This window comes from Mixophyes fleayi (assembly GCF_038048845.1).
Source record: "Mixophyes fleayi isolate aMixFle1 chromosome 4 unlocalized genomic scaffold, aMixFle1.hap1 SUPER_4_unloc_4, whole genome shotgun sequence".
Classification (NCBI taxonomy): Eukaryota; Metazoa; Chordata; class Amphibia; order Anura; family Limnodynastidae; genus Mixophyes; species Mixophyes fleayi.
Genome location: NW_027445890.1, coordinates 360,080 through 372,890, shown reverse-complemented (window position 1 = coordinate 372,890; position 12,811 = coordinate 360,080). Strand labels below are relative to the sequence as shown.

At 47.4% G+C, this 12,811-nt stretch overlaps 1 protein-coding gene across 1 annotated transcript; it reads right to left on the bottom strand.

The window, feature by feature from the left end:
• Nucleotides 1–12,276: 12,276 nt before the first annotated feature.
• LOC142111720 (histone H4) lies at nt 12,277–12,588 on the bottom strand. Its single transcript, XM_075193876.1, has one exon. It carries the CDS (start codon nt 12,586–12,588, stop codon nt 12,277–12,279), a length of 312 nt encoding a protein of 103 aa, XP_075049977.1.
• Between the last annotated feature and the right edge of the window lie 223 nt (nt 12,589–12,811).

Genomic DNA, 12,811 nt, shown 5'->3' with positions numbered 1-12,811 from the left:
GGGTAGTAGAGCCTCCAGTTTGTTTCCCCGTGCAAGGGTCGTACCGGTGGCGTGCAGGAGGAGGAGGAGCAAGGCGAGCCTCAGATCATGGGAGGTGGTTTTCCATAGTATTCCCTCGGGATCAGGTGAGTAACTGGGGGTGGGATAGGGGATTGTGCTGCACGCTTTGTACCATTTTTAGCACCCCTTACATTCTTCTCCTGCCCTCCCCTCTCACCCAAATCTAGCTTTCCTAGGTGCAATCTAGATGCTCTTGACCCCACTACTTTCTCCTCCTCTCTCGATCCTCATGCCACCGCGATTCTCCGAGCCTGCAGGAAGTGTCCCGGCCGTCTCCTCGGCGACCAGGTTGTCACTTACTGGTTCGCCCCGGCCGTTTCCTAGACAAGAGTGGGGACGTTGTGAGTGATAGCGCCGCGTCCCAACATTAGAGGCAGCCAGGCGCGTGCGCTAGTACTTGAATTAATTAATTAAACAGCTCATGGGGCCGATTATCATGCTGTCCTCTGTGTTTTGCCATTGATCAGTCTCTGTATATAAGGCATGGATGGCTTAGCCTCCCTGTCGGTTATAGTTCCAATTTTCTGTGTATTAGCCTGGTGCTGTGCTTGAACAAATATTTCTATTAGGCTTCCTGTGTATGACCTTTGGCTTTGTTCTTGTGGACTTGATTCTTGCCTGTTGCCCTGACCCTTGCTTCATTCCTGGATTATCCTTGTCTGCTGCCAGTCCTGACATCTTGCCTGGCCTTGACCACAATACCTGCTCCTGGACCCAGACCGTGGCCTATCTTTTGACCATGCTAGATTCTACACCCCGTTACTCTACGCTACAGTACGTTCATACACCTGTACAACCGCGAGTATAAGTCCTTGCCTGTACAACCGCGAGTATAAGTCCTGGGGGCAACCAAGTACCTGTGAGCATAACGAGCTCTACTGGAAAGGCGGCTGCTAGAGGTGAAGAACTCTCTACCTGGTTCTACAGGTTGATGACAAGTCGTAGCATTATAACCGGTCAGTGAAGTTCTGGAAGAGTTCGCTTCCATGGATGAAAGCGGGACGAACCCCACTCCAGCCCAAGTTGTTGCAGGCCAGATCCAGACCATATCACAGGTGGTCCAGAACCTAGTTCAGCATTTGTCTGCCCAGGAAGAGGCCACCAGAGCCTCGCAAGCCCAGCAAGGCCTTCCGGGTCCTGCAATGGAGCCCAAATTGAAGCTACAAGACCGCGTCTACGGTGACAAGGCTTCTTTTCACAATTTTAAGGAGAGCTGCAAACTCTACTTTCGCTTGAGACCACGCTTCTCTGGCTCTGAACAGCAAAGAGTTGGCATCATTATCTCCCTGCTCCAGGGTGATCCTCAGTCCTGGGCGTTTAGCCTTGCTTCCACATGCCCTCCACTATAGTCCGTTGATGCATTATTTGATGCCCTGGGGTTGCTTTATGAAGAGCCTGACAGAGCTGCATCGGCTGAATCACATCTCAGGGCACTAAAACGGGGTCACCGCTCTGCTGAGGAATATTGTGCTGAGTTCAGGCGCTGGTCCACAGATAACGAGTGGAATGATCTGGCACTCCGGAGCCAGTTCCGTTTGGGTCTCTCGGAACACATAAAAGACTCCCTGTTGTAATATCCTATTCCTGCTACACTGGAGAGTCTAATGCAATTGGTCATTAAAATTGACCGTAGATTTAAAGAGAGAAAAGCTGAGAGGGATACTACCGTCACCTCATGCTCTTTTTAGACTCCTCCTGCTGCACCTTTTGAAGCTGCTGAGCCCATGCAGCTAAGTGCTTATCGCCTTTCTTCGGAAGAGAAAACCCAGAGACGAACCTTAGCCCGTTGTCTATATTGTGGCAACTGGTGTCATCTCCTCCAAAACTGTGCCAACAAGTCAGACCAGCCGGGAAAAGAACAGGCCTAGAGATGGTGGAAGAGGTTTGTCTAGGTCTGCAGATTATATCTTCCAATAAAGCACTCTTGGTTCCTGCAGTAATTTCCTTTGGTGCACAATCCACATCTGTCTCTGCTTTCCTAGACAGCGGTGCTGCAGGGAATTTTCTGGATCTGGATTTCGCTTGTACTTTGGGATTTCCTGCCATTAAGCTCGAGTCGCCCATCACTGTATGTGGTCTGGATGGTGGTCCTTTACCAGGTGGTAAAATTTGTTCCCAACCACAACTGTTGCCGCTCACAGTGGGGGCGCTACATTCTGAAGTCTTGTCCATTGTTATGAATCCCAGTGCATTCACAAAGTGCAACGGAAGTGTAAGGCTAAGTGTCTTTATTCAGGTAAATATATTAACAAAGATAACTCAAATCCACGGATAACAGGTTCCAAAAGAGACTGTATAGTAAAATGTCAGGAACAAGTATAATAAGTTTACCCCAGTCCAGAAGGCACAAGGCTGTCCAGGAAAGCAGACAGAGTCCAGGGATCAAATAGAGACCAGACAAACAAATCCAAATAGCCAGGCAGAGATCAAGCAAATAGGCGAGGTCCAGAAGTCTTTTCAAAAGGTCAGGGCAACAGGCAAAACAGTGTGGTCCAAGGTACAGGCAAATGATTCAGGGTCTCAGGCAAGCAGGCAAGGTCCAAGGTACAGGCAGGGGTCATACACAGAAGTTCAGTCCAGCAGGTATATACCAAATAGCACAAGAGCAGGTTAGCAGCAGCCAGGAACAAATGGATGAACTGCTCAGAGCACAGCTAGAGGCAGGTACTTAAAACAGTGTACAAGGTGCAGTTCTAATTAGCATCAGACAAGGAGATTAACTCCTTCAGGCATGTTGCAGAGTTCAGGTGCAGGACAGCAGCAGCACCTCTGATGGATTATAGGTACTGCTGCCAGATACAAAACAAAGGCAGTCATAACATAGCCGCCCCTTTAAGGAGCGGATTCCAGACGCTCCATACATGCTCCCTTCAGGTTTTTCTCCTCTTCTTTTTCTTTTTATAAGATCTCCCTGGAGACACAATTGGGCTCTTCTCTAATGGAGTACAGAGAAGACCCCATTCTTCAGAAGCAGAAGAATTGTAAAGTTTGTCCACTAACTCTCTAGTATCCTCCACAAATTCAATTTCAGAGTCTGAGTCCCAGCCTAGAGTCGGGATAGGACCTTTTATTTTATCACCCGATGATGATATGCCCAAAAAGCCAGTCACCAAGGTTGGTGTTTGTTGTGACTGAAGTGGCAAAGCAAAGGTTTTTCCATTCTTGTTAACCTTCTCCCTAGGTGACCTAGACTGTCTGATGGAAGACACATTCATAGAGGTCTTATGGACAGGTGCAGGAACTGACGCACAGGTTGGAACGGGCACAGAAAAATCGTGATCAAATGACTTGACTGTGGATGGAGTGTACTTCTGACAAACAGTATTAACAGTCCATGGTATTATGAATAATGGGGTCATCGGAATTTAGTAATGAGAAGTCCCAGGTTTGTGGCTCCCCTCTAAAACACATAATAATTGAACCCACTTGGTTAAATTGATCAACAAAATAAACCGGACAATCTTGAAACTGTTTCATGGAAAGTTTGAGTACCATAACAAACTGTTTGATGTCTCCATCAAAGAAGACTGGAGGAGGATCTGATGACTCGGAAAAGGCTTTTGGGCATTCAGGCTCAATAGCAGTCTCTGGAGAGTACCCAGCTTGTGCAGCAGTCTCTGGAGAGTCCTCAACTGGAACGGCAGAGCAGGAGTCCCGACTGGGATGGCAAGTTGGGCACACTTGATGGGAAGCCCGTACTGGGCACAGAACTCTGACTGGATTGCACTGTGAGATGCCTCAGAGCAGACAGCACTATGAGATGCCTCAGAGCAGACAGCACTGTGAGATGCCTCAGAGCAAACAGCACTGTGAGATGCCTCAATGCAGACAGTAGCAAGTGGTAACTCGGGCTAAACCGCATGGACAGTCAACTCGGGCTGAAACGCATGGGCAGGCAACTCGGGCTGGACCGCATGGACAAGCAACTCGGGCTGGACCGCATGGACAGGCAACTCGGGCTGAACCGCATGGAGAGGCAACCCGGGCTGAACCGCATGGACAGGCAACTCGATAGGGGACTGGAGGTACAGGGCCCTCTCTGGAACGGGCTGGAGGGACAGGGCCCTCTCTGGAACAGGCTGGAGGGACAGGGTCCTCTCTGGAATGGGCTGGAGGGACAGAGCCCTCTCTGGAGGAGACTGTAAGGGCAGCGCCCCCTCTGGAGCAGACTGTAAGGGCAGCGCCCCCTCTGGAGCAGATTTTAAGGGCAGCACCCTCTCTGGAGCAGATTGTAAGGGCAGCGCCCCCTCTGGAGCTGAAGACTCGGGAGTAGAGGCAGCGGCTGAAGCCCAGGGAGTAGAGGCAGCGGCTGAAGACCCGGGAGTAGAGGCAGCGGCTAAAGACCTGGGAGTAGAGGCAGCGGCTGAAGACTCGGGAGTAGAGGGAGCAGACTCAGGACCGGACACAGCGGACTCAGAACCGGACACAGCGGACTCGGGACAGACACAGCTGACTCAGGACCGGACACAGCGGACTCAGGACTGAAGGCAGAGGCTGGCACCTCGGAACAGGAGGCAATGGCCGGAGACCCAGTCCTGGCGGTAGCTGGAACTGGCATCACAGGATAGGCAGTAGCTGGAACTGGCACCGCAGGACAGGCGGCAACTGGAACTGGCACCGCAGGAAAGACGGCAACTGGAACTGGCACCGCAGGACAGGTGGCAACTGGAACTGGCACCGCAGGACAGGTGGCAACTGGAACTGGCAGATTAGGCTGAAGTAAAGCAACAGGAGGTGCTGTGCAGAACAATCTAGGGTCTGGAGAGGAGCACACTGAAGGCTGCTCCATAGGATGTTGTTGTCTGCGGAGCGGACAACTTTGTAAGAGATGTTCGCCACTGGCGCAGTAGAGGCATAGTTTAACAATCCTTCTGCGCCATCGTTCCTCCTCAGTGAGAGGGGGACGCAGGTAGCTTGGTCGTTTAGAATCCCTAATGGTAGGGACCGCTGGCAATATCATAGATGCAGCACCAATGTCAGAAAAAGTTCTGGGAGAATTCTCTGCAGTCTGAATGCTTTCATTAGAGGAGTTTGTTGCTTTAAAATCAGAATTAGTGTTGAAATTACTTATCACAGCAGCAGGAAGAGTTTTAAGTAGTTCTTGGAGTAAAATGGATAGTTGTATGATTTGGTAACAGAGCTGAACAATGTCCATTTGCAGCATTTGTAATTGTGGATTTACAGACATGTCTAATAGCCAAACACAGAGTTCAATGCAACAACACTAGGAATTCCAGGACTAAGGCAGAGAGTGTGCAATCAGCAGGCCCAGATTGTATGGCAGTTCATCATGTTATGAATCCCAGTGCAGTCACAAAGTGCAACAGAAGTGTAAGGCAAAGTGTATTTATTCAGGTTAATATATTAACAAAGATAACTGAAATAAACGGATAACAGGTTCCAAAAGAGACTGTATAGTAAAATGGCAGGAACAAGTATGATAAGTTTACCCCAGTCCAGAAGGCACAAGGATGTCCAGGAAAGCAGACAGAGTCCAGGGATCAAATAGAGACCAGACAAACAAATCCAAATAGCCAGGCAGATATCAAGCAAATAGGCGAGGTCCAGAAGTCTGTCCAAAAGGTCAGGGCAACAGGTAAAACAGCGTGGTCCAAGGTACAGGCAAATGATTTGGGGTCTCAGGCAAGCAGGCAAGGTCCAAGGTAAAGGCAGGGGCAGGGCCATCTTTTCCATTGGGCACGGTGGGCAGCTGCCCGGGGGGCCCCACGAGCAAGTGGGCCCCATAGGCACTTCTCTTAATGAGAATAAATAATCCTGCAAAAGAAAAAAAAAACAACAAAAAAAAACTACACCGGTCACTGAGCAAGTACATCTATCTATCTATATATATCTATATCTGTATCTGTATCTGTATCTGTATCTGCATACATCTAAATATCTATATCTATATCTATATCTATGGGCCCCGGTGCACTGCTTTTCCCAGGGGCCCATAATGTTGTTAAGATGGCCCTGTGCAGGGGTCATACACAGAAGTTCAGTCCAGCAGGTATACCAAATAGCACAGGAGCAGGTTAGCAGCAGCCAGGAACAAATGGATGAACTGCTCAGAGCACAGCTAGAGGCAGGTACTTAAAGCAGTGCAACAGGTGCAGTTCTAATTAGCATCAGACAAGGAGATTAACTCCTTCAGGCATGTTGCAGAGTTCAGGAGCAGGACAGCAGCAGCACCTCTGATGGATTATAGGTTCTGCTGCCAGATACAAAACAAAGACAGTCATAACATCCATTTATCTAATTAATTGCTCTTCCGTTCTGGTGATCTTGGGGCATACCTGGCTGCAGCTCCACAGTCCGGTCATCGATTGGAACAAGGGAGACATCATTCATTGGAGTCCTTCTTGTTCTTCATCCTGCTTATCTGTGCCTGTTAGTCTGCTCCAGGTTCCTCTAGATCAGCTTCCGTCACCCTACAATAAGTTTTCTGATGTATTCTCTAAGCAGTCAGCTGACACGCTACCTCCTCATCATGATTACGATTGCACTATTGACATAGATCCTGGCTCTAAAACTCCCAAAAGGGAGACTGTACTCTCTCTCGTTACCAGAAACACATTCCATGGAGGAGTATATTAAGGATAACCTTAAAATGGGCTTTATTAGGCCTTCTAAATCCCCGGTAGGAGCCAGGTTCTTCTTTGTGACTAAAAAAGGACGGTTCTCTTCGACCTTGAATTGACTTTCGTGGGTTAAGTACAATCACATCAGAAACACCTACCCACTTCCACTCATATCAGTCCTTTTTTTTTATAAACTCAGAAGTGCTTCAGTATTCACCAAGATTGATCTACGAGGAGCATACAACCTTATACGTATCAAGGACAGGGATGAAGGGAAGAACGCATTCAACACCCACTCAGGTCACTATGAGTACCTGTCCATGCCTTTTCGTTTATGCAACGCACATGCTGTCTTTCAGGATCTAATAAGCAATGTTCTACGAGAGTTATTAGGGCGCTTTGTCGTGTTATACCTGATATATTCTTCATCCGTGGACCAACACCGCCTTCACGTGAAACATGTCCTTTCTAAACTTCGGCAACATCAACTCATTGCCAAGCTAGAAAAGTGTGAATTTGAGATCCATAAGGTCTCATTTCTAGGTTATATTTCTAGGATGGGTTACTCATGGATCCCAGCAAGGTCCAAGCAGTCTTAGATTGGGTATGCCCAACCAATCTGAAGGCCGTACAAAGATTCCTGGGCTTTAGAATTATTACCTGATATTTATTAATTCCTTCTTGGACCTGGTAGCTCCTCTAACTGCCCTAATCTGGCAAACGTCTAAATTCCAGACAAGCACGCTGGGCCTTGTTTTCTACCCGCTTCAAGTTTATTATTTCTTACAGACCTGGTTCCAAGAATGTTTAAGCGGATGCACGGACGCACTCTCCTGCCGCTTTATGACCTCTCATGCCCCTTCCACTGTTCTGCTGTCTACAGTTCCTTCATCCTCAATTCATTTAGGATTTACCCAGGATTTGGGTGCTGCTCTCCACCATTTCCAAAGAATTGCTCCTCCTCAGACTCCTTCAGATAAATTGTTTGTACCAGTCCATCTCAGGAAGGCTGTACTATCTGAGGCTCATGACAACAAGATTGTCGGACATCCTGGAGTTTTCAAAACCACTGAAGTCCTCCTGCGCACAGTTTTGTGGCCCTATTTGGCCACTGATTTTAAAGAGTTTGCACTCTCATGTAGAGATTGTGCTAGAAACAAGAGTATCAGAAGCTCTCCGTCGGGACAAATAATGTCGTTGTCCACTCCAAGTAAACCTTGGTCACATCTGTCGATGGACCTCATTGTAGATTTACCCTGGTCACCCGGTCACAAAACAATCTGGGTGGTGGTAGATGAATTTAACAAGATGGCCCACTTTATCGCTTTGGCAGGTCTACCCAATGCCCGAACTCTGGCATCACTATTCATTCGCTATATCTTCCATCTCCACGGTCTGCCTGAAGATATTGATTCTGATCGTGGGTCTCAGTTCATGGCTCAGTTTTGGAGATCTTTCTGCAACCACCTTGACATCAACATCAGTCTGTCTTTTGCTTACCATCCACAGTCAAACAGAAAAAGACAATCAGTCATTGGAACAATTCATCTTATTATATTTTTCCAAATGTCATAACAATTGATCTTCTTTACTTCCGTGGGACGAATTTGCCTATAATAACTCTTGCCATTTTTCCACCCGCACATCTCCATTCTTTTGCAACTATGGCCTCCATCCCAGGTCTAATTCTCTTGCTTCAATCAACTCTTCTGGTTCTCCTGGGGTACGCCAAACAGCCTCCCATCTCACAATTATTTGGAAGAAGTTCCATTCCGCCCTGCTTCAGGCCACCTCTCGGTCAATTTTTTTTGCAGATCGTCATTTCAGGAACTGTTCTCTTAAGGTGTGAGACAAAGTCTGGTTGTCCACCCGGAATATTAGGCTCAAACAACCCTGCAAGAAATTGGGACCTAGGTTCATTAGACCGTTTTCTATTGTTAAAAAAAGTTAACCCTGTTGCCTTCAGGCTGAAGATTCCACCTTCTTTGAGAATCCCTAATATGTTTTACTGTTCCCTCCTGAAACTTGTTGTCTTGTCCTCCAAGTTTGAGACTCCTGAACAACCCAAACCCCGACCAGTCAACTTGCATGGTTCTCATGAATTTATTGTGGAAAAATTCTCGACTCCAAGCGGATTCAGGGACAAACCCATTTTCTGGTGCATCCGAAGGGATCCAGTCCAGAAGAACGCTCTTGGGTTCCTGAGAGGCGCCTGCACGCTGACAGACTGCTCAAGAGATTATTTAAACAATTCCCTGGAAAACTTGGTTTTTGAGGTTCCTTGATCCCTCCTCAAGGGGGGGGTGGGAAGTACTGTAACAGGTCGTGGTGGTCCCTCAGGTCACCGCAACTATCCATGCCCGCAGAAAGTGTCCAGGCTGTCTCCATGCCGGGACGTCACTTCCTGTATCACCCCGGCCGTTGCCTAGACAACAGTCGGGACGCTGTGAGTGATAGTGCCGGGTCTCAGGATTAGGGGCAACCAGGCACGTGCGCAAGTAATTGAATTAATTAATCAGCTTCTGGGGCTGATTATCATGCTGTCCTCTCTGTTTTGACATTGGTCAGTGTCTGTTTATAAGGCAGTGAGGGCTTAGCCTCCCTGCAGGTTATAGTTCCTGTTTTCTGTGTCTTAGCCTGCTGCTGTGCTTGGCTTTGTTCTTGTGGATTTGATTCTTGCCTGTTGCCCTGACCCTTGCTTTGTTCCTGCTTTATCCCAGTCTGCTGCCATTCCTGACCTTGACCATGATATCTGCTCTGGACCCAGACCTTGGCCTGTCTTTTTACCACGCTAGACTCTACACCACATTACTCTACGCTACGGTACGTTCATACACCTGTACCACCGCGAGAATAAGTCCTGGGGGCATCCGAGTACCTTTGAGCATAACAAGCTCTACGTGGAAGGCGGCTGCTAGAGGTGAGGAACTCTCTACCTGATTCTACAGGTTGAATATAAGACCGTTAGTCGTAACACTTCCATTGTACATTCGTAGTAGACTTCTTTGTCCTCTTTTTCACTGTTCGCTGAACACCTAAATTGTCCACCAGTAGCGGTGTTGCATAATGCCCCTCAAGGGGAGCCGCGTTGTTCCAATAACGTGCCGTCTAGGGATATCACCGGATGACGTCATCCACACGCAGTTCGATGGACCGTGATGCAACCGGAACCAAAGTGTCGCCAGTCCTGGCTCTTAAACTCCCACTGTTTTGTCCTTTGTAGTCCCTATAAAGAGAGTCTAAGACCACACGTAACTTGCAATCCGGTTGCTGGGGCTACCCAAGATTGTCCTCAGGGGCCTTATGGGAGGCAGGATAGCGGGCAAGGCCCTGTGGGGCTGTCTCCTACTAGGACTGGAAGAGGGGTCTGGATGACCGTATCTTTGGCAGGTGGGGGATTTGCTACATCCTCAATGTGTGGGAACATGAACCAGAAGTCGTCCATCACCACCAGTGGGTCAACTTGTTCTTCCGCAATTGGTACCACCAAGTGTGATTCTGAAAATAAACAGGGTCGCAGCATATTCCTGTGCTGTACTGTCACCCGTCCATCTCCATGTTCGGGCACTATATCATGCACCGGCCATCTGGATACATGTGCCTTCAGACTACGTACGGTGTTACCTGTCAGCGATCACTCAACTTGTAGCTCAGCCTCTTCATGCATACCTGCACCCTCTGTCCCAAGCGTCATGCTCCTGACGTTGCTAGCGACAGACCTTGGTGCAACCGTTTGCTAACCACATTGTGAGCTACCCCCAACTGGTGGTTACTGCTGCTAGACACAGCTGGTTGGTTCCATTTTCTTCATTATCAGGGGATGTGAGTGAGTGATAGGTCTTGCATCTCCCTTCCCTGGCAGTTGAACACTAAAATTTACGGTGTGTACCCAGTGGTGTATTGAACGCAGTTGTTATAAAACTATGCCACTTCTTGCACACATTTAACCCTTATTACTCAGTGTCTCGACTTATCCCAAGCACATCTTCCTCCTCCAGGTCCAAAGACTCTGGCCTAAGCCACTGATCTGTCCCGTAAGGATCTCACCTGGTTCTGGTGGTGGGGTAGACAGCAGTACACAGTTCCTGGATGTCCCATTGGAACTCATTAGTGCGGTCACTCAGCTAGAGTGGAGGTTGACACTGTCATGTAGCAAAGTATGAGGCAACAGGGGAGAAATTGGGCCACGCATATGTGCAAAATAGTGGTAGCAGAGTTGTTGTCTGACATTCGTTGGGTGACTTCCCCAACCCCAAATCCCCAATTGCAAGTAACCCATTGGCAGACGGGGCTTCTCGATGCCTATCTCCTGGTTAACCCTGTGGCTGGCTGTCTGACTGGTTTGCTGGCTGTCGAGATTATGAGCCAAATATATGAAATGTGATATCAGGGATAAAGTTGCCTGTACTACTATGTGACATGTAGTGGAATGCAAAGCAACCTCATCTATGACATAACTTTAAAGCTGCAATGAACCGCTATAGGAGACAAAAGCTTTCACTGTAAACAATGTCCTGTCATTGAAGTAACTCTTAACACATAACAAGACACCAGGGATCCAGATCAGAGGGGGGGGGCTGCCAATCACACACAAAGGGACCATGTGATCCGAGAGCGCATGCATGTTTCCTATAATCCACATAAGAAAAATCTAATCCTTCCTAAATATACTTCCTATAATTGATATTAATACTTAACAAACATGTGTCCATTATTTATGAATATAATTTCTCCCCCTAATCTTCGCTCCTAATAAAGAGAGAACAATGTTATACAGCTAATATGTCAGTTATACAGCTAATATGTCACAATACAAAAACAGGACTAACATCTGTATTGAGGCACATTGTAACAGTCTCTCTTAGAATGCAGGGAAGTGTACAGACTGAAACAAAGAACAGATTTAATATACAGTGTCAAATCACATATTATATTTACTATGTATCATAACCGCTGCATGAACAGTGGCAATCACATCTCCATTTTCACAGTGCTACATTGTCCCATGCTATGAATTAAAACTATTGTATGTATGATTAAAACAAATACCCAGTTCTGTGGTGAATGCTTTCTGCTGTCCTTTGAAATGTAAGAGGGAATGAGCCAGGCTGACTTAAACTTTACTTTCATTCATGCCATCTCCCTGCTCTTACCAGACCTCACATATATTATAAAGTCTGCACCAAGATATCAATTATAGGGACACATATTTAGAGTTTTCTGGAAAGATAATATATTGTTCAAATCGTGAGTTGCACCGTTTAATGTTTTACACAGACTGCAATACCACTGGTCACATTTACTCAGCAAAGGTATCTGTGCAAGATGTAATTATTATATAATCTGGTATGCTTTACAATCGTGCATTGTTACCAGCAGGACGCGATAGTCTCTTATTAACAAACTTTTCTAAGGCAACACTGACACGCAGCGATCACCTTTGCATATGTTTCAAATAGCTAATCGTGTATCCTCGAGGATACAAAAGTTAAACAGATCACCGATATATAGTGGGGAGAATTCCACACATTCTACCGAGTACTAGGGCAATATTACAGCTCTCTAATGGAAGAGATGGGCGGCCCTGAAAAGGACCTTTGTGTGTGTAATGAAATTAGACGAGAGGAGTCAGTGCTCAGCCTCCGAATCCATACAGAGTGCGGCCCTGTCTCTTCAGAGCATAGACCACATCCATAGCGGTGACAGTCTTCCGCTTGGCGTGCTCAGTGTAGGTGACGGCGTCCCGGATGACGTTCTCCAGGAAAACCTTCAGCACCCCACGGGTCTCTTCATAAATGAGGCCAGAAATACGCTTCACACCTCCTCTACGAGCCAGGCGGCGGATCGCGGGCTTTGTGATACCCTGGATATTATCCCGCAAGACTTTCCTGTGCCTCTTGGCGCCTCCTTTTCCGAGTCCTTTACCGCCTTTCCCTCTGCCAGACATGTTCAAAGGTAATCTTCTTTCCGTCTACAACAAACGAACTAAGTTACACGCTAGACAAGCTGTCCTTTTATACAGGAGAGGCGGACCTGATTGGGAACTTGAGGGAAATAGGGGAGGAGCACCAAGCAACAGGTTCCTGAGTCATACCAACACTGCCAGTTTTCAGGCCGTTGTAGTACAATTATATTTTGGTCCTGTAATGTCAATCAGGGCGACCTTTTGT

Bases quoted from the DNA above. Each gene is read 5' to 3' on its own strand.
- LOC142111720 (XM_075193876.1), bottom strand. From the start codon at position 12,588: ATGTCTGGCAGAGGGAAAGGCGGTAAAGGACTCGGAAAAGGAGGCGCC.